Here is a 22,397-nt window from a genome sequence, read left to right as displayed (position 1 = left end):
TGCCATGGTTACAGGTTGTGCTATCATCCAGGAATTTTATCTACCGGACCAAGGGGTTGATTAAATCAAGGCAATGCAAATCACTTAAGAGAACAACAACAAAAAGGATATCTGATACCCCCGTAGTCACAAGTAACGTTAGATAGATCAGTCATTCTCAGTCTAGTTTGCAGACTTGTGCGGATAAAACGACAGGGAGAACCAAAGAGGCTGCCATGATATTATTTTAAGAGCTAAAAAGAAAATTTGTGTTGGCCCTTTCCCCATAGTTCAAGTAATCCCTTGAACCTGTGACTGTATAATGTGTACCTGATTCTCTAATGGACGAAGAGAACATGTGTGCGCACACATCCATTGGTAGGCCCTTTTGAGAGATTCTGGTGAATGGAGGAAAGTAAGGCTTGTGACCCACAAGTACAGCCCTTCTTCCACATTAATTTCTACGTAAACAAATGCATTATGAACTGTAACATTGCTTGTTAGAGCTCAGATGTAGATAGATAATTCTGTTAAAGGAATAGACTTGAATAAGCTTATGCATAGGTTTGGCCTATAAATAATTAACAGGAGTTCCAGCAGGAGCTGACTAAAGTTGTAGCAATTCGAAGATTACAAATGAGCTTTTTGGTGCTCAGGATGGCTTATAGGAGCTGGGTTTTTGCTTTTATACTAGTGGCATCAGGAGAACTGTTTGCAGAAGGTAAATTGCTTTTTAAAATTCTATATGTAGAGTATATAAAGGACAATTTGAGTAGGAATGAACTTTTGTATAGTCTTTAAAGTATACTTTTTGTTCTTGGAACTTAGTAACATATCTTAAGCAGTTTCACCTCACTTATATTGCACTTTAGTATTTCAAACCACTTCATATACATTCTCTTGTAATCTTTACAACAGTCATATAGGGTAGGTGGTGCATACAAACAACTTTTATTCTAGTTGATCGAAAGCCACACATGACAAATGGGCGTATCTACTTAGATGGTGTAGTAAATTTTGTGGATTTATCTTGGAAAGCTAGTATAATAATGAGCTTGCCTCTATCTGAGGTCAAAAAGAGGGTGCTATTTTCAAATCCCCTTTTATTCTTGCACGTGTTCTGCTGTAAAACTATCCCTCATTATCTTATTCTTAGCATTTGCAGTAGAAGTCAGTGGTTTAGATTGTGGCAGCAAATTGCTACTATTGTGAAATAAGAGAAACTAGATTATTTGCCTTTAACCAAAGATAATTTTAAAAATGGATTACCAGCTAAATTATAGTGAGATGCTTATGTTTTTTTTACTTCTTGACAACCTGTCAAAAATATTTAACTACTTAAACAATACTTACAAAATCTTTCTGACAGTTTGCAAGATTTTTCCCTAGCTTTGTCTTTATAAAGTCAGAGAGCTTATTTTTATTCTAGCATGGAAATAGGTGAAAGGTAAGTCTGCGATGCATAGTGATGAGCTACCCTTCCATTTTATTAGGATATAAGGATGATTTGCTTAGTTCGTTAGGTGGGATCCCTCTGAAAAACTCATGTGCATGTTAAAAGCAACTTTGAAAGTAGTTTTATTTAAAAATAAAGGAATATTAAACCTTTTGGCAAGTTGCCATTCTAAATTGAGTCACTAGACACAATAAAGATTGATTAGAACTTTCTAACAACAAAAACGTTTTTCTGCCACATAATCCATTGGATTCATCCAAATCTGATTCTGATTAAAAATTCCCTGCTTCTAAGGAGTAAAAATCAGATTGCCCAGAAGTTGTATAGGTTACTCATAGAAAGTGGTAATTGTGTGTACAATTGAGGGTTTCATACCTTGTTCACCTCATTTCTTATGAGAAGGATTTTATCTTAGTAAAAGGTTGGATTCAAGGTAGTCCTGTCACAAATGAAAGAAGCATGTGATGGGGTCACAGTCTTTATGGATTCCTTCTTTAACTGCACATCACACGCTGCATCCCTCATACCTTCGCTTTTCCTCTTGGCTGAAGTTTGAAGTTTCCCTTCTACTCAGCTGGTTCTAACATTGGAGGGTGGCTGCAGGAAAGCTTGGAGGAGGTTTGTATCCATCCCCTGAAGAGGTAGGGAACACCCATTGCAGAAAGAGAGCTCTGCTTGTGGTTTTTTCATTCCAACCCCCAAGTATTCTGTGTGCCAAGGAAGTGTACATGCTTTCAACATAACTGAATTGGTTGCTTGAAGGCCACATCTATTTTTCTTCTTTTTTTAGTCACACACTCATCTTCACACATATCCTTAGAGACATCTGTGGACTCTCTAACTTTGATTTTGGACATTCATCCAAATCTGCAAACGATTTGCGGGAATTGAACTCCAGAGTCGGAGGGGAAACTTCAGTCTCCACGGCCAATCTGTCTTGGACAACTCGCACACTAGCCAATTACAGAGGAGCAGAATGTGTAGTTTAGAGATTTTTAACAGAATGGTGTACAAGCCAGGTCAAAGTCTATCTAATAGGCTACGAGTAATGGTGAAATGCCTGGATCTCTTTCGGAACTAGATTCAGAAGTATGGGAAATGTAGGGGTACAGGAACTGAAAATATATTTGGGAATAAGAACAGTGAGGATTCTGGTTCAAAAGGCCATGTATATGACAAGTTCCGTGATAAAAGTGGAAGAAGCCAGGTCTCTGGATGCATAAGAGTTTTGTACCAGGGAACAGCCACAAGGAGGGGTGGAAGAAAGTGATTTTTAAAAAGAATGAACAGAAGTTTTTGTTCTCAGTCAGCTGTACTGCCTGTTTCAATGATCCAGAGCCAGAGAAAAGGGAACTTTGGGCAGAGCTTCCAAAGGTGCTGAGGAAATAATGAGAAGGCAAGGCAGCAGAGGGTCACTTCCATGTGACAAAGAAACATCCCAGAGTCTCATGACAAAAAGTGGAGTTGGCAGTTTCTGAGCCAGCAGAGGGCATAAGAACATAAAGTTTTACCCAGCATAACAGGAATAGTTATAGGAGGCAGCACAAAAGAATAGCAAAGGAACTATTGTAAAGTGATGGAATTTGTGGTGAGTCCAGGATGAAAAGCTGTGGGTTTCCTGCCCCTGTCTGAATCAGGGAAGCAACAAAAAGCAATTTAGACAATGGGTGAACAAAAGAACTGGCAGGCTGGAGACTTCACCCATGCCTGAGGTCAATTGGTAGGAGATATTAAGCCAAGCAAATGAAACATAATCAAGTTTGATTGGATTTAAATTTTGCACTCAGGATGATGACCTGGTAGACTGACGTGGGTGCCTGACGTTGCAAGCTCTCAGATTGATGGGTAGGCATGCGGATGCCCCGTCAGTGAATCAATCACCCACTGTCAGGCACCTCGCAGAAGACACCCGAGTAAAGTCATTTGAATAATCACTTCTTCGAGACCCCTTCAGACCCCTATATACACACACATACACACCCCCTGTAGAGCACTCGTTATATTTTGCTCAGTTATGCACACTGCAGATCTTGCATCTTCCAACATTGCACCTTTCTTGCAGATAGGCTTTGCGACTTCCCTGACATAAAAAATGGAAGAATTGCTCTGTATTATTATAGCTTTAAAAACTACTACTTTCCAATGAAGAAAGATGCAACCCTTTCGTACTCCTGTTTGGCGGGCTATTCAACTGAAAATGGGAGTCAAGAGACAAAAATAACCTGCACAATGAGAGGGTGGATGCCGACCCCCAAATGTCACAGTAAGTCACATTTCTGTGCAATGCTATCTGTAGTAAAGCGATCCTTACAGTTGTGATGTGTTGGCAACTGGACTGTCAGAAATCTGGACCAATTAAACAAGACAACTTTTCTAACTGGGCAGCAGATTGCTATATTTGGAAGTCACAGGTGCCACTTTGGAGACATCCCTCTTCTTTCACATGGAGGGGATGTTTAATTCGACATGAAACGTCTTGCACTAGACGGTGTATGTCATCGAGATTTCTTCCCTGCAAATGTAATCAGTTATGTGCATTAGGTTAACTCCAACATTTCTCTGAAGGACAGCCCTCGTACGTATATGGAGCATACATTTTGTGAGAATGGAAAAAGTGGTCTGGTTATTTCACATTAAATGTACAAAGAAGTTTCAACTTGATCTGGTTTATTCTGCTAATTTTAACAATAATATATGTATAGGTTTTTGTTTACAATTACACATGTCTCTAAAGTCAAACAGGTTAATAGATTTCTTTTAAAAATATCCAAGCCAATTTCTGAGTGTCTCTTGGGTAAATACATTTCTTCCATGCAATTTGTTATGCAGAACTCTCTGAGAACTGTACATGGATGCATGATGCTCCAGTGCAACCTGACCCCCCCACATTGACATCAGTAGAAAAGAGAGCTCACTGTGCATACATCTGTTTCCTCCAATGAATCAAGAGGGGAAGGCCTTACAGAGAGCTTTTTGTGAGCATGTCTGGAGCAAACAGATTGGTAACAAAAAGAGAATTCCAACTATTGTAACTAGCTGATGACTGGAGTGCATTTCAAGCCAAAATGAAATAGCAAGTTTAATTGGTATCTTTTTATTTAACCTTATTAAGTGTAACAAGAGCCTCTTGTGGTGCAGAGTGGTAAGGCAGCCATCTGAAAGCTTTGCCCATGAGGCTGGGAGTTCAATCCCAGCAGCCGGCTCAAGGTTGACTCAGCCTTCCATCCTTCCGAGGTCGGTAAAATGAGTACCCAGCTTGCTGGGGGGTAAACGGTAATGACTGGGGAAGGCACTGGCAAACCACCCCGTATTGAGTCTGCCATGAAAACGCTAGAGGGCGTCACCCCAAGGGTCAGACATGACTCGGTGCTTGCACAGGGGATACCTTTACCTTTACCTTTTAAGTGTAATATGCTAAAACTAAATCACGCTTAGTGATCCAGCATGTTATTTCATCTTCCTTATTTATGGCACCCAGTCATCATGCTTGTAGGTTTATCAAGAAAGGCTTATGTGTGAATGCTTATGCAGAGCTGCCTTTGTGGGGCGGGATGATGAGGTGGGCTGAATGACTACCAAGTCCCTCCTGCTGCTGTCATTCTCTGCTGCGTAAGCATTTGGAGGTTTTGGTTTATTTTTTTTAAGAATAATGTCACTGTCTCTTTATTCAATGCACCTCATTTTTGTTTAGAGAAATGTACCGTACCACTCTTGGATCATGGAGTATTCCTTGATACCAAACCTACTTACATAATATGGGAGACTCTACAATACAGTTGCAATTCAGGCTACGTGGCTCCTGGCGGCAGCAGGAACGGAACTGTACAGTGTATTCCAGAAGGATGGTCACTTCAGCCAAGATGCATAGAAGCAAGCGGTATTGTTTTAGGTAATTCTTTTTCTCCAAAGAGTTTTTAAGATTTCAAGTTAACTCTGACTGTCTTGAAATACTTTACATTTATATTATTTTTGTCTTTGTTTATAATATTCCCAAAGACTGAAGAAATCTCTGGCTTTCCTGTCTCCCCCTGCTCATGTCACAGAAAAAGAAGCTGTTCCTGCAGCATTACAGGGTGTGGGGGAAAGGCACAGGAATGACCGGTTTCTCCCCCTCTGCTCATTCATGGACATCTCTGCATCCCGAATCCTAGGATGAGAGATTTTAAAAAACTATATTACCCAAATCACCCAAATTTAGCACTGTATATGTTTACATATAAGCTGACCTGCATATAAGCCAAGGCACCCAATTTTGCCACAAAATCTGGGCAAACTTATTGACTCACACATAAGCTGAGGGTGGGAAATGCTCCATCATCACAGGCCTCCCCCTCCCCAACAAATACAGAAAAATCAAGAGGATGAATAGCTGCTGGTTTTTGTACCCCCTTTTCATCCACAGAAACCAAAAGAATAGTTTGGAAGAAGTGATTAAGAAGAGGAAGAAGTGAAGGCAAAAGGGAAAAAAAGATCAGAGTCCCTCAGTCAAGCTGTTGATGTCCTACAAGCTGCCAGAGGAACGATTGGCTGGCTGAAGCAGGCTTTTATTTCAATTACTGTATATACTCGTGTATAAGCCGAGGAGGGCTTTTTCAGTGTGAAAAAGGTGCTGAAAAACTAGGCTTATACGCGAATATATAGGATAGTTACTATTAGTGCCAGAAAACTTAATAAGACTTAAGAATTAGTTTTATAACTGACCCTGAACTAAAACCCCAAAACCTGGGGATTTTGATAAATCTCCCAATGTACTTACGAAAGAAAAGGAAGACGAGTCTAACATGCAGAGAGTTCCTTTGAGGGAGGAAAATAAATTTTAATTTTGTGTACACTCAAACCATAATTGAAATTAATATGCTGTGTTAGAAAAACACATTAAAACATTTTGGAATGTATTCTATTTGACAAAACCGCTCAGGCTAGCCTGCCCTTGCCAGAACGCAGAAGCTAAGCAGATTGACCCTAAAATTATGGATGCACAAATGCATTCAGGGCACTCGAGCTCACTGACGTATCTCGTATGTTATATGTAGATGGTTACCAGTCAGTTGGAGACCGCATAGTAGAGGAAGCAGAGTGCCATCCGGAAGGATAATCTGTTATTCCCAAATTATGCTAGTATGCCAATTTTTGCAAATGCTCACTGTCTTTCCATCCTGTGTCTACCTGGCTGTTCTGTCCTTCCACGCAAGAGACATTCAACCATTCCTCGTTTTTTTAAGAGACCTGCTCAGCACCGCATTTGCTCCATGGTCGCTACTCTACAACCCAGAAAGTATTCAGGCTGAATGAAGTAGTCCGGTATGAATGTGAGGATGGATACCAGTCAGCAGGAGGGAAGGCAGTGGAAGAAGTACGATGTGGGACTGAAGGATGGCTCCTGGCTCCCAGCTGTACTAGTATGTCCATTTACAATTTCCTCATCTTGAATCGTCTTGCTGTGAACTATTGTTTGCTTGTGCAGAAGCGCTTAAAATTTCAGAATACAAGAACAGAAACATGTTTTAATCATGTTTTTTTTTTTAAGAAATTGGATGTTTGACACTGAATCCCATAGAACATGGAGATCTCCACCCCAGGAAGGGAAGCTACAAAGAAGGAGATGTGGTTCAGTTTTTCTGTGTGGAGGATTATTCTTTAAGAGGTTCAGAGCTGATTCAGTGCTATTTCTTTGGCTGGTACCCAGAGCCTCCAATATGTGAAGGTGAATATTTATATCCCCCATCTCCCTCTGCTTCCATACTAGAGAGATGGTGGAGGAAAGATAGTGAGCTCGGGCCAGGAAGTAGAAGATATGGTACAAAGAGTATGTCTCCATGCCTCAAGCATATCTGTAAACCATTGGAGGACCAATTTGTGGGAGCAGGCACTAAGTCAGGGAAGAGAGAGGCAGCAAGGGAGAGCTGTTGTAGTAGGCTGAGGGATATGACTCAGCTTCTATGTGCTAAGGATCTCCATTGCTGAGCGAACCTCTCACATAGTATTTCAATATTGTTTACATGAGTTTTATCTGATAGATCTTCTGATATTATCTGTGTTGTTGCTATGTTTTGTGTGTGTACAAAAGCTCAAAGATTATATTTTTTTCAATGGGCCTGCTCAATATATTTGAATAAAATAGCTTTAATAAGATGAAAGGAAGAGGATTGAAGGCCCCTGTAACTCTTGCCCACAAGTCAAGTTTACGTTGGTGTAGAATTGACATTTTTAAAGTTTTATCTAGAGATGCTTATACAGCACAACCAAGTTGTTGGTGCCTTTCCCCCTTTTATTCAGCAAGAAGAAACAAGTGCCCTCCTCCCCCTCAACCCCCTAATGCCAAATTAGTGTCCAACTTAAGAATATACCAACATGGGGACTTGGTACGCTTGGAATGTGAGCCCCATTTTCAGATGAGAGGAGCTGCGGAGGTCTGGTGTGAGCACGGCAAATGGACTTCACCTCCCAAATGTATAGGTCAGTTGCCTGCTAGAACTGACCATCGAGAATTAAAAGGTATTTAAATTTTGAAACATTGAGTGGTTTTGAAATTATAGCTAGATCTCATATTTCTGCTGAAAAGAAATCGCTTGTCTCTCAGTTATGACCTTAAATTTATGCCATTAAAGGTCATCTGTATCTATGATCTTAAATTACAATTCATTCTTGCTATTTGTAACAATATTGTTGCGCGCTTTTAATTTCCCAGCTAATTTTCCATGTATTAACCTAATACTGAGAGCCAGTGATTATTGTAGCAATTATTCCAGCATTGGACTGGGATCTTTTTCAGTTAGGAAGCTTACTGGGTGATGTTGGTGATAGTTTCAGGGGATAGCCATGTTAGCCTGTAGTCGAAGACCTAGTTTTGAGTCCAGTAACCCTTGGAGACCAACAAGATTTTCAACATATAAGCTTTCAAGAATCAAAGCTCCGTTGAGCAGATGTGACACTGGGACAGTCACCCTAAGCATGGCCTACCCATTGGGTGGTTGTGAGGATAAACTCGGGGAACAGAAAACCTGACTCCTTGGAGGTGGGACAGGTTTCTTGGGAATCAGATAACACACTGAAGGAATTATTCTCTCCCTTGCAAATTCCTGCCTAGCACGCTGCTGTGGGGTTTCCAGCAGTACTGAGAAAGGTTTGAGGGGAAAAAACTTGGGCCTGGCTATTACCCCTGAATTGAAAACTCAAAGATAAGATGGTAAACAAACAGGAACAAGGTGGTTTGTGTTTCACAAGTGAACAAGAACAAATTCTCTTCAGAGAGAAACACACTAATTTGGTAAATATTAACTATCAAGCAGGAGATTGGGGATTTACCTTAACATAAATAAATGAAGAACACTGTTGCAGTTTAGTTGCAGTAACCCCTGCTGGAATACTATAATGCATTTTTACTCTGTTAGTCAAACAGGGGAACTTAAACCTGTCTTTACAGGTAAAACAACTCTTCTCACTGTTGAATCTCTAACTCTCAACTTGCAAAACTTCACTCCAGTGGTTACTATAACAGAATTAGCTGGTTAAGAGTCCCTCTCTCATGAGTTATTTTGTTGCTGGGGTATATTTTTGTGCTGCCTGTCACAGAAAGGTGGGATAAAAACAGCTAGATAACTAGAAGACGTGCCACAAGGCAGACTATTAAGCAATCATACCAGCCACGTATTTTCAAAAGGACAAATGCATCACTGGAAACCTCTTGATGCTGTGTTCCCTTCTGCAAATTTCTTGTTTGTTTCTTAGATGTGGACAGAGAAACAAGCAGTGCTGGTAGTCCCAGTTGGAAAACTGATGGGAGCTGTGGAGCTCCACCTGCAGTGGAAAATAGTCTCATTCTTGGTTTGTTGTTGACAAGCTATGAACCTGGCTCCTCAGTGGAATTTCAGTGTTTCAGGTATCACTTGTTAAAGGGATCTGGTACAGTTTACTGTGAGCAGGGGAACTGGACAGAGCCACCGATTTGCTTAGGTACGTCTTATAGGTAAGTGAGAAATGTTATAAATAAATGGAAAGGTGTTATGGGGACTGGATCTCGTAGTAATTTTTTGCTGTGAAATCCTGGATTGGCTTAGTCACAACCAAACAAAATTCCAGAAATTCATAATTAATTGTCACACTGATTTTTGCTGCTAAAACCTCATCTGCTGTCCATGGTTCTGCTTATATTGTGGTTGTCTACTAGTCACACGGTAAATGTATGGAGTTGGAAAACTGGTTACTAATACTTCTCGGCCCTGACCTAAAAGGCCCAGACTATTGTGATTTCACTGGATCTCAGAAGTTAAGAGGGTTGCTCCTTATTAATACAGAGATGGGAGACCCCCCAAGATGTCCTGTGTTGCTGCTCAGAGGCAAGAAACAGCAAATCACCTCTGAACATCCCTTGCCTTGAAAACTCTACATAAGTTGGCTGTGGCTTAATGGTACTTTCCACCGCTAATGCCCAATGACGATAACGAAGTTGTAGGAACAGCAGACACAATCTAGGTGTATTCCACAAGGAATTACTTACTTACAAAATGTATTTGAATGATGTAGGACAGAACTTGTATTAATGGAATTGTAATAACAAAGTTGCCTTACTACTGAGTGAAGCTCTTCTTGTGTTATTGTGTATTACTGTGCATTCATCTGATATAATCAACAGGAAACACAACTAAAATACTAATGGGGTTTAGAGCTTTGATGAGCTATCAATACAATCAAATATTTTATGACCTGCAGAGTCATTACTGGCCAATATTCTTTCCAATCAAAGGAAATATAAACTCATTTCTGGCATCTAAAAATCATGGGCATTCAAGAAGAATATGATCAATATGATTTTCTCTAATCCATGGGCAAATAATCTACCAGAAAACAATATGTCAAAGTACCTTCCTGTCCTTGCTGTTGAAGGAAAGGCATTCAGATAGGGCAACATAAAAGCCTTTCTATATCTTGGTACAGTCAAAGATTGAAAATACTCTGGAATATTCAAAGTGGGGGTGTATTCCAGTATTATTAGATGAACAAATGAGATCTTGTAAGAGTACAGTTATGTTTAAGCTCTTTCAAATGCCTTTTGATCAGGTAATATAAATCCCAACTCTCCAGTGTGTTTAACATATCAGCAGTAACATGTAGACATTTCAACTAATTTTCTAAGCAGATTATACAGGAAATGCAGCAACTGAAAACAAAGCCTATTTTGCAGTACTGAGAAATGGGTATAAAATGCCATCAAGAACATTGCTAAAAATGCAGTAAAACTAAAGGTATCCCCTGTGCAAGCACCGAGTCATGTCTGACACTTGGGGTGATGCCCTCTAGCGTTTTCATGGCAGACTCAATACGGGGTGGTTTGCCAGTGCCTTCCCCAGTCATGACCGTTTACCCCCCAGCAAGCTGGGTACTCATTTTACCGACCTCGGAAGGATGGAAGGCTGAGTTAACCTTGAGCCGGCTGCTGGGATTGAACTCCCAGTCTCATGGGCAGAGCTTTCAGACTGCATGTCGGCTGCTTTACCACTCTGCACCACAAGGGGCTCTGAAAAAAATGCAGTAAGGCTTAACTATTACTGTACATAGTAACAGCACATATTACTATACCATAATCTTACATAGCATTTTAATTTTCTAAGGTAGGTAACCAAAAAGGGTTGCAACCCCCCCAAAAAAAAACAAGTAAAAATATAGCTAAATATATAGTGTTAATATACAAAATATCAAATATACTTTTGTGATATATTTAAAGGTGTTAAAATAACATTTAAAAGCCAAATTCTTAAGGTTCTGCATATATATGTCCCTGTGCCTAATGCACAGTCAAATGTCTAACTGTAACTATAGGTTAAAAGGTACACATTATTTACATATACAAGAAACAAATGCATTTCAGCTAAACCTTTCTCAGTGGTAAAATTCAAATTGAGCACTCCATAAATTAAACATAAATAACTCACCATGTACTGATTGGGCCAAATACCCATAAAATGCAATATGAACCTATAATGAAAAGGTAGGGTTATATCCCCCCCCTTTTGGGTTGTGCTGTTAATTTTCTGATCCTGCCAAGCTGCATACATCATATTTCCACAAAACAGACTTCCCTTAATAGGGTTTGTGTGTGTGCGCGTGTATGTATGGGGGGAGGGTTGGTTACAAAGCACATTTGTTCTTGCCTTCCAGGAGCTAATTTCTTCTCAAGCATATGTTGAAGGTGCAGGCAGGACTCACTGGATTATTGTAATGATAAAATGGAAAAAAAATAGTGCAAGCTCTTCAGATCCCTGTTGAAAAGAGAGGAATAATATAAATGAAGTAAATAAATATTCATGTTTTATTTCACAATACTGGTAAAACATACTTGCTTCTTAGATTTAGGTGGGTAGCCATGTTGGTCTGAAGTAGCTGAACAAAGTTTGAGTACAATGGCCCCTTTAAGACCAACCAAGTTTTAGTCAAGGTGTAAGCTTTTGTGTGCATGCACACTTCTTCAGACAATGAAATGGAAACCACCAGATTCAGAGACTTTACCCTGTGTCTGCCTTTGGTGGCTTGCTTTGAGTCTTCTAGAATAGGGGTAGTCAACCTGTGGTCCTCCAGATGTCCATGGACTACAATTCCCATGAACCCCTGCCAGCGTTTGTAGTCCATGGACATCTGGAGGACCACAGGTTGACTACCCCTGTTCCAGAAGACTCAGGATAGAATACTGTATAGGCTGCTTCACTGAAGAATGAGAATTAGGTTTCAGAGGAGGCTGACAAAACAAATTACCTGTAGACACCTAGGAAAGGGAAATAGGCAATTAGGGCTGGCCATCAGTTGAGTCAACTGAACCTTCAACTGATTGATGGGCAAGCAGTCAAATTTATGAATAATCCATTACATTTATTCAAACAGGTAGCTGTGTTGGTTTGAAGCAGCAGAATAAATTTAGAGGCAAATGGCACCTTTAAGACCAATAAAGTTTTATTCAAGGTATGAGCTTTCGTGTGCATGTACACCTCTTCGGAAACATTTATGAAACACACTTCTGGTACCTGCCTAAGGTGTTTATTTCCTTACAGTCACACCACTTTTTAGTGCTGGAACTGGATGTCTCATAAAAAGCAAATTATAGTTCAGAATCTCCCCCCCTCCTCCCCCACACATACAAGGACCTTTGGGGTTTGCTAGGTTTCTGGTTTGGAAAATGATTGTGTCTAGCATCAGTCAGTTAACTACTGATCTTTGTCCCACAGAACCATGCTTTGTGGATGAAGAAAACATAAGCAGTTCCCATATAAGGATGAAATGGAGGTTGGATGAAGAACTAGTTTTCTTGCATGGTGATGTCATTGAATTTGTGTGTGAGCCAGGGCATGTTCTGCCACCCTTTGCTGGACCACAGCAGTTGCTGGTGCAATGTAATCGTGGTGAATTGCAATATCCAAGGTGCATTTCCAAAGGTAAAATATTATTCTGTTTTTGTGGCAATTTTATATAGGACGGCAAAACTATTTCTCAGTATACATGGCTATTCTGCTTCCAAAGTTGCTCACATATAGTATTTAAAACAACATGATTGGCTCCAATGGCTTTCTTTCACTAAGTAGAAGCATTTGCAGATTTCAAAGATTGCCCCGTTTAAAGCACATTACAGTTACTTTTCCTGATTGGAGCATGAATCTCTGTGACCAGATTATGCTTTTTGAAGAATTGCTGGAGTTGGCATATGGTTGAAGTTGATAAAAGGTGCTAAATGTCATAAAGAAGATCTGAACATGCGATTAGATAGCAAGCTACATCCCCCAATGTAGCTACATCCCCCAAGCTACAAATATGCCCCAAGAGCAGTGCAGCCAGTGGCTGGCCTCTACAAAAAGCAAATAATTCTGGTTTTGCATTTGAAAGAATAGGTCCATTGTCTTGACTTCTGTGCGGTCTCACATGGGACTGCACAATCAGCAGGCTTATGTGTGCCTACACAGAAGACTATTCAATGAACGACGATTCGTCTTCTGTCTTCAGTGCAGCCCCACACTGGGACTGCACTTGCACAGGCCAGCTGTGAATAGATTATTTTTACCAGCTAGAAGTTGAGATGTGAGGTGATGTGACCTAGAGCTGATGTGAGGGGTTTTTCCTACCTAAACAATCACATGATCTGGGTGTGGGGCACCCCTTTCCCTCAGTTCCCTTATCACCAACATGTGTGTAGGAGTTTCCTAGCTCAACTGCTGGTTTTGATCATATTTTCTTCAATTTTCTTGTCCTTTTTCATGAGGTGTTTCCTCTCTTGTTCCCCCCCCCCAAAAAAAATCCTCTTTTCTTTTTCTCTTGACAAGATACCATCTTGACTAGACGAGACCATCTTGTTAGACTGCCCATGATAGTCAGTGTCACTTGTGGCCTTGCAATGATATCCAAGCACTCTTTTAAAAAATGCATGAAATGTGCTCATCCACAGTGATGAGCATGATCTTTGCCCCATCTGTATGGGCTTGACCCCTAAGGCCCGCTCAGATAGAGTTATCCCATGTAAAGGTAGCCATATGGGAATAGGTATTATCACTGAGTCTGTCTAAGTCCATTCCAATTTCGGAACCTTCAAAGCCACCTCCTTCTATCCAGTATACAGTTTTGGCTTGGAGTCTCACCCCAGACCACCCGTTGTTTGCTTGGTTCAAACAGTACTGACACCTAAACAAACTCCATGCCTGGTTAAGACAGCCCCTGCATCAGAGTTGAGGCATCATCAATCCCCATCTCTACTGGGAACTTCCTGTTAAAAAAAACCCACAAAAGTAAACAAGACATAAAGAGAAGGACAGTTCAATCAAACAGCATAAGCCCCCATTACCAAGACAGCATCTAGAGGAAAATAATGTGATTTTGGTGCCTCTGAACGCTGTTGCCTCGCTTCAGTTCCCCAGCCAGATCCTTGTCTGGATCCGACACCATAACAATCCTACAGGGCAGTGGGCTAGAGTTATACCATCCATGCTGCTGTCATGGCAACAATCAGACCTGAATTAATGGCCTTCATATGATGTGCCTCTGACATATCTGCAACAGTGGTCCGAACATTGCTTGCAGCAACCTAAGTTTGCATGTCCCCTCCACCAGGATTCACTCACAACTCAGAGGATCCTGGGGGGCTTTCCGCACCCCTTCAAAATCGCACAATGGTTGCCAATTGAAAACGCTACTGATTTGCCATTATGCACAACGTCGTTGACAATCTGCCACACACCTGAAACCGATCCGCAAAAAGCGCTTCCTTGTAGCGCTTTCAGGGAAATCCCCAAAAGTGGATTCACCCTCCGGAAAGCGATACACTCCTGCAACCAATCTGCAACACTAGCGGGAAAGTTCTGTGCGTTACCATTGTTGTGGTTTCTACAAAGTCCCTCCCCCTGGCTCTCTCCTCTGATCTTCCGGCGAAGCGATCGCCATTTTTTTTTCTCCGAGCGAGTGGGGATCAACGCACCGGCGAGCCTCCGTTTAGAGGCTTCCCCGGCTTCAGTCCCTCCCCAGAGCTGTTTAGTCACTAAGCACAAACAACAGAGAAGCCCGTTTGCTGATGTATTTTCCCTTTATTTTTCACACTATTTTCGGCCGAAAATCGCGCCCGTGGGGGGGGGGGATTTTTTTTTCACTCGGGAGGAGCGTGGCAACGATGAAACGGCAGCTCAAACACACCTGCAAGCTGGATGGGTCTCTCCGTTGCAACGAATCAACACAGATTCGTTGCAACGGGTGTGTTTTTTTTTTTTTTAAACTTTCTTAAAGGGAAAGGGGCTGTTTGGGAGCATGCTAACGGCCGCCCATTGGCTGCTTGACAGCCAGAGGCGGGACGAGCTTGGCAATAGCGCTTCCTTTCTAGCGATTTTTGCCGAGACCGGAAGCCTGTGGGAAATGATACAAAACGCAACTGGATTCCACTACAAAGGCAGGTATGCATAATGACGAATTCCACTATTTTAAATGGCGATTTTTCGTTCAGCAAACAATTTGCTACAAGGATCCCGGTGCGGAAAGCCCCTGGGTATTTGGAAGAACATTCCCCCTATTCTGTGTGAACTGGTTTCTATTTTGATTGGATCTTGCTTCGCACCCACCTCCATTTATAATTTCTCCCCCGTCTCTTCTGAGTATTCAGTCCAGCCTTATGGATCGACATTTCTATGCATCAGAGGTGGGGCACTCTAACTCACAAAAGGTTAAGCTGAAATAAATATTGGTAAAGTGCTACCAGTCCCCTGTGTAGGATCAGATTAATTTACCCTGTGTCATTTTAATTATATGCAATTTTCTTTTTTTACAGACCCTAATGAAAACTGTGGGTCCCCTCCAGTTGTAGAGAATGGAGTTGCTATGGAATCATTGACAACAGACTCTGCCTATCATGTAACAATACAGTATAGTTGTCTGGAATACCATGTTTTGCAAGGTGTTAGGACAGTGTCCTGCTTAAATGGCCAATGGACTACCCCACCAGTTTGCATAGGTACAAAAAATGAAATATGAATACATGTGTACAAGAATAGTATTGTAAAATGTCCACAATCCTGTCCTGAAAAGCCATTAGCTGGCCTAATACAGTCAAATCTCAAAGGCTAAACAAGGTTGGCTCTTATTAGCACTTGGATGGGACGACCACCAAGGAAGTTGCTAATGAAGAGGCAAATGACTTAAGTTTATCTTTTACTTTGAAGATACTATGGGGTTGCCATGTCAGCTGTGACTTTATGGCACTTTATACACATGTGTGCACAAAATGTCCAACTCTGTGTATGAGCTACCATGGAAGGGACTAGGATTCAGTGGTAGAGTTTCTGCCTGACATGCAGAAGGTTCCAGGATCAATCGGTGGCTTCTAGGTCAAAAGGACCAGGTCATAGATGATCAGAAGGACCTCCACTTGAGTTCCTGTAGAGCTACTGCCAGTCTTGATAGACATTGCTGACCTTAATGGACTAATGGTCTGAATTAGTATAAGACAGCTATGTGTTCATGTGTACACTGCATTAAGGAGATAACAGGTTTTTCTTTCAGTGGATTTTCACTTAAAGACTAGTGAATAAGAACAGAGAATAAATTAGGTCAAAAAATAATGCGGATGACACCCAGCTCTACCTCCTGATAGACAGCCATCTGGCTTCACCCCTAGACAACTTTATTAGATGCCTGGAAGCAGGGATGAAGCGGCTCAAGCAGAGTCATCTAAAACTCAGTCCTTCGAAGATGGAGAAATTGTGGCTAGGCAGGAAAGGACCAAAATGTGGAAGCCCTGTTTGGATGGTGGGTAACTTTCCGCTGCAAGGTCAGCCAGAAACTTGGGCGCGATCTTCAGCATCTCCCTATCTACAGAGATGCAAGTCATAAGGATATCACAGGTGGCGTTCTTCCACTTTCGCCAAGCTAGTGCCCTACTTGAACACCTAGCTACAGCCAACCATGGGAACTGCTAGGCTAGACTTCTGTAACTCACTCGTATCCTTGCTTCAGAAAGTACAACTAAGGTTGTGCAGTCCAACCCGAAGCGGCTGCCTCGGACGGATCAGGGCCACTCTGGCGACAGACCTGTTCAGGGAGGTCTGAGCCACCTGGCTGGAAAATCCAGAGCTGGAACGCCCTGCCTAGATGCTGAGGTGGTCCCTTCGGAGCAGCAGTTACGGTGGGTGGGACTTGCCTCAGGCTCAGCCTGGAAAGAGCTCTTGTGTGCTGTCGCCACCATGCACCACCACAGCTGTCTCAGCCTGCCCCACCTCAATCCCCTGCAGTGCACCGATGTGGTGTACCGCCGACGCACTACACTGGTACAGCTGTCTCCCCCCACCCTTCCCCCCACGGTGCTCTGTGCCGTGGTTCTCCTTTGGCACCTCAGAATGCTTGACTTCAGCCGCTTTGAATGAGGTGAAGCAGCCCAAGGCGGCTTTGGCCAAGGCTGACTCAGTCTTAGATGGCCTTGGCTGAAGCTGGTCCGGATTGGGACCGCTGCACACAACCCTAACTAGTTCAGAACATGGCTGCCAGGGTCCTCACAGGGACCCCTTGGAAGGCACACATTTGACTTGTGCTACCTTACTATATATATCCCCTGGAGAGCACTCTGCTCCTCAAACACTAATTAGTTGGTGGTCTGTGGCCTCAAGGAGTTACATCTGGCCTCAACCAGGGCCTCACCTGGTGGAATGTACTCCCAGAGTACACCAAGGCCCTGACAGATCTGGCAAGTCCTGCAGAGCCTGCAAGACAATGCTCTTCTGCCAGGCTGTTTCAAGATAATTTTATTTTAAATTGAATGAACTGTTTTAATTATATATGTGAATGTCTGCTGGGAGGGTGGTGTATAAATTAAATAAATAAACAAGAATGCACTTGGCTAGATCATTGTGTGAGTGGCTAAAGCAGCACCCTGCTCCAATTACTTTTGTGTCTTGGGCAGTCTCCTGTGTAAGGGCTTCAAAGGGAAACTCCTTCATCCAGGAGAATTTAGCAAGAGCCTCCGAGAGCTTAGCTCTTATCTTAACTTCACCCTTCACTTGCATGCCTTTGCTCTGGGTTCAGTTTCTTTCTAACTGAAACCTGGGAGCTGGTCTACATACAGATGAAAATAGTATGAGGTTAATGTCTTTTAATGTAGAGGACATGACCGACTTAACAGGATAGCCTGTTAAGAGAATAAATGGTTGGTTTGTTGTTTGAGTATTTCTTCCACTGAACCTTTTACAAACGCAAAAGATGATTACCATACCATATACGTTAAAATCCAGTTTTTGTGATTATGCGATCAATGTACAGATTCCTTCACTAAAGACGTTATCAGGCTTGACAGAAGTCTCGTACTCATGTTAATGTCCTACTAAATTATATTGTAAGATCAAAATAGCTTAATATTTCATTTTATTTTTCCAAAGAGCCATGTACCTTATCAAAGAATGAGATGGCAGAAAAAAATCTGGATCTGGTGTGGAGTTTTGACAATCGACCTTATTTTCTCCATGGGGAATTCATTCAGTTCATATGCAAGCCAGGCTATTTCAGTCCGTCCAATACACCATCTGATTTTAGAGTCAAGTGTTGGAATGGACAGCTGTTGTATCCAGTGTGCATTGCGAGGAGCAGGTAAACTATGAAGTCACTTATTAAGTACTGACAATTATTCTGTGTATACTTTATAAATTCAAAACCAAAAAGGGAACAAAAACCCAACCTAAACAAAGTCAGGAACTCAAAAGTTGAGCTGTAAAACTATATAAAATTTTAACAATTATTTATTAAAGTGAACCAATATTAGGTTAAAAACCAAGTAAAAAGTATATAAAAACTACAGATCTAACTGCACATGAACAGGCCAAATGCGTTTCGACCCTACTGTGTCTTCCTCAGTGGTCAATAATATTAAATAATGCACTCTTTTCATGTGCAGTTAGATCTGTAAAGTTTTTATATAGTTTTTACTTTGTTTTCAACCTAATATTGGTGCACTTTAATAAATAATTGTTAAAAATTTGTATTGTTTTATAGCTCAACTTTTGAGTTTATAAATTCATCATTCCTATGTGCCAGGGCATTGCACTGAGAGTGTATCGTTTGCTACTTTTCCTTTCCCATTGGTATGTAGGCACTGAGCAGGATGTGGCCCTTCACAGATGCACATGGGCAGGGAGTTGGCTAGTATATAGGCAGGCAAAGGGAGATTTTGATGTGGGAGCACTTTCAAAATTATTATGTTGGGAAAGGCTGGAATACAAACTTTCCTGATTTGCCAGAATTCTCAGGGACCTTTTACTTTTAGTTATGAACCACCCATCCATGATGATATGAAGAGATATTGGACCCAATGGTTCAGTATTTGAATCAGGTTTTGCAAGACTTCATTTTTTTATGTAGCAGGGGATAAAAATGCTGTGTTTACTCTCTATGCTTGGTAAATAATGCACATGAACTCAGGCTGTCTATGTTAGAATCACATTTGGTGTATTTTGCTTTTTAGTTAAAAGATATCTGAAGAAGTAACGCATGGGTGACTCATGGGAAAGATGGACTTATGCTGAAAGGTGAAAGCTTGGTGTGTTTTTTTGTCACAAAATCATTTTTTAACATCAGTCAGTTGAGACAGCTACTGACTTGGATTTAAAGGAAATGCCTCTCCAATCTGTGTGACGTTGAAATAAAGCATTTTAACACTGTAAGATAGTGTATTTTTACCACTCTAAGTTACCTATAATACTGGTCTGTCTCCCATTGTCCTTCTTTTATGTTACAAATGTATTGCTGATTATTGTCCCTTACAACTCAGGCAGAATCTAATCCAAGCATTTACAACCTGGAAATTAATTTGAAAATTGGAGATCTGAGGGCTGCCTTATGTGCAGTGCTTTCCCCCCATGGACACATGTGCAGTGCTTTCCCCCCATGGACCAGAACCATAACTTCTCTCCTTCTCCCTTTTGATATGGAAACACATCTACTGCTGTGCTCCCTGGAACACAAATGGGTATGGATGTGATACCCATTGTCCCAGGGAGTGTGCCAGTAGAAGTGAGTACTAATTCATGGTCCTAGGACTTAAAGACACATAGTTTTGTGTTGCTATTCATCCCTCCTTACAGAAGGTACCTTCATGTTAGACAAGGGGCTGAGGTATTCCAGTATGCTACCCTGCCCTTTGGCCTCACCACAACACTAGGATTATTGTTATCATTATTGGATTTATTGGCCACCATTATCAGCCAAGCCATCTCGGTGTGGGTTACATAATATAATACCCCACATAAAATACATAAAAACCACTAGTCCCCCCATTAAAAACATATCCCGGTGGCAAAAAAGCTACCCTCCTCCCTCCTGAATCAGACAACTTCATCTCTGCGCCTCAAGGGACAATCTGTGGGTGCCAATAGACCACTGCCGATGATGATGTAACCTAGAGGGGCCCATCCAATCTCCTCACCCTGACCTCAACCGACGACCCAATGAAGAAATTTACTGCTGACCTTCAAAAAGCACGAAACCAGAAGATTACTATTCAGGAAATAGTAGAGGTAATATCATCTTTAAAACTGGGTTAGGCACCAGACCCAGATGGTCTTCCTGCAGTCTTTTATGAAGAAGAAGAGGAAGAGTTGGTTCTTATATGCCGCTTTTCTCTACCCGAAGGAGTCTTAGAGCGGCTTACATTCGCCTTTCTTCCCCCTACAACAGGCACCCTGTGAGGGAGGTGAGGCTGAGAGAGCCCTGATATTACTGCTTGGTCAGAATAGTGCTGTGGCGAGCCCAAGGTCACCCAGCAGGCTGCATATGGAGGAGGAGCTGGGAATTAAACCCAACTGGCCAGATTAGAAGTCCGTGCTCCTAATCACTACACCAAGCTGGCTCTTATTTTTTAAATGGTGCATGTTGTTGCAATATTATTGCAACAAACAATGAATGAAATGATCAGCGAGGAAAATAGGTCTTTCCCTGATACTTGGGAGCTTTCATAACTCTGATACTCAAAGAGGGGTCAGTCATATAGAACAATCTCATTGCTAAATGTCGACTATAAAAATTTCATTAAAATATTAGCACAAAGGCTCAGAAGATGCATATCAGATGTGATTCATGGGGACCAAACAGGATTCATGCTAAAAAAGGCACATGAGAGACAACATTCATTTTGTGTTAAATACCATGAAGCTAGCAAACTCTAAAAATAAAGAAGCAGCCTTCCTCTTTCTGGATGCAGAGAAGGCTTTTTGGTGGATTTTATGTATACCACTCTTCATCGGATGGACTGTGGCAATAAGTTTACAAAATGGGCACAGTTAATATATATTCTAGGGAAGATGCTAAGATCCTGGTTAATGGGATGGTAACTGAGGAGTCACTCAAAATAAAGGAACAAGGCAAGGCTGTCCACTGTCTCCACTTCTATTTAACATAACATTAGAAGTGCTTGCGAACAAAATAAGAGCTGACCCATAAATTGTAGGCATAAGAATAGACCATTAGGAATATAAAATCAGAAGTTGTGCAGATAATGTTGTTTTAACTGTGGAAGATGCTGACATGTCCACCCCAAAACTCATGGATTGTATAGCAGATTTCAGATGGGTTTCAAGATATAAAATTAACAGAACTAAAACAAAGATCTTCCTCTACTGAAATAATGACTGGAAAATAAAAGAGATGGAGTTCTCTACAGGCTGCGTAGTAAAACCTGAAAAGATCACATATTTAGGCATCTACCTTGATAAAAATCTTAATACGTTAATGCAAATCAACTACAACAGGGTTTGGATCCTGCTAAAGACAGATCTTGATAGATGGACTATCCAAAATTTCTCCTGGTTGGCCAGGATGGCGGTAATAAAAATGCATTTTCTTTCAAGAACTCCCCCTAGACATCAAAGAACAAACACTACAGAGTTGGCAAAGAGTGGTTAGGAGTGCGGACTTCTAATCTGGTGAGCCGGGTTTGATTTATTGCTCCTCTTCCACATACAACCACCTGGGTGACCTTGGGCTTGCCACGGCAATAATAAAGCTGTTCTGAACAAGCAGTAATATCAGAGCTCTTGTGGGGAGAGAAAAGGGAAGGAGATTGGAAGCCACTTTGAGACTCCTTCGGGTAGAGAAAAGTGGTATATAAGAACCAACACTTCCTCTTCTTCAGTAATATCAGGGCTCTCTAAGCCTCACCTACTTCACAGGGTGTCTGTTGTGGGGAGAGGAAAGGGAAGGTGACTGTAAGCTGCTTTGAGACTCCTTCGGGTAGAGAAAAGCAGCATATAAGAACGAATTTTTCTTCAAAGAGAGGTCAACAGTTTCATTTGTAACCACATAATAATGAGGACTGCATTTATGATTCTACAACATGACAAAACATAACAAAACAAGAGGAGGTATGGGAGTCCCAAATCTGAAATTGTATCCACACCCCCTTGCAGTTTCCTGCCTAGCATGCTGCTGTGGGGTTTCCAGCAGTACTGAGAAAGGTTTGAGGGGGCAAAACTTG

The 22,397-nt window shown here is 41.5% G+C and overlaps 1 protein-coding gene across 2 annotated transcripts; it reads left to right on the top strand.

Moving 5' to 3' along the window:
• Window positions 1-544: 544 nt before the first annotated feature.
• F13B (coagulation factor XIII B chain) lies at window positions 545-19,590 on the top strand. Of its 2 annotated transcripts, XM_077332724.1 has the most exons (11): window positions 545-700; window positions 3,498-3,698; window positions 5,127-5,324; window positions 6,658-6,834; window positions 6,963-7,139; window positions 7,712-7,930; window positions 9,164-9,388; window positions 12,649-12,855; window positions 15,717-15,899; window positions 18,313-18,520; window positions 19,392-19,590. In XM_077332724.1, the coding sequence occupies exons 1-11, from the start codon at window positions 616-618 to the stop codon at window positions 19,393-19,395; spliced, it is 1,884 nt and encodes a 627-aa protein (XP_077188839.1). In that variant the 5' UTR covers window positions 545-615; the 3' UTR covers window positions 19,396-19,590. The 2 variants fall into 2 exon arrangements, with proteins under 2 accessions (XP_077188839.1, XP_077188840.1); XM_077332725.1 differs by lacking the exon at window positions 6,963-7,139.
• The last annotated feature ends 2,807 nt before the right edge of the window (window positions 19,591-22,397 follow it).

Source organism: Paroedura picta, chromosome 4, assembly GCF_049243985.1.
Source record: "Paroedura picta isolate Pp20150507F chromosome 4, Ppicta_v3.0, whole genome shotgun sequence".
Lineage (NCBI taxonomy): Eukaryota > Metazoa > Chordata > Lepidosauria > Squamata > Gekkonidae > Paroedura > Paroedura picta.
Note: the sequence above shows the minus strand (reverse complement) of the source record. Positions and strands in the feature narration are given on the sequence as shown.

Bases quoted from the DNA above. Each gene is read 5' to 3' on its own strand.
- F13B (XM_077332724.1), top strand. From the start codon at position 616: ATGAGCTTTTTGGTGCTCAGGATGGCTTATAGGAGCTGGGTTTTTGCT. The intron at 6,835-6,962 runs GTATGTCCATTT...TTTTTTTTTAAG, and splicing joins CCTGGCTCCCAGCTGTACTA to AAATTGGATGTTTGACACTG. The intron at 15,900-18,312 runs GTACAAAAAATG...ATTTTTCCAAAG, and splicing joins TACCCCACCAGTTTGCATAG to AGCCATGTACCTTATCAAAG.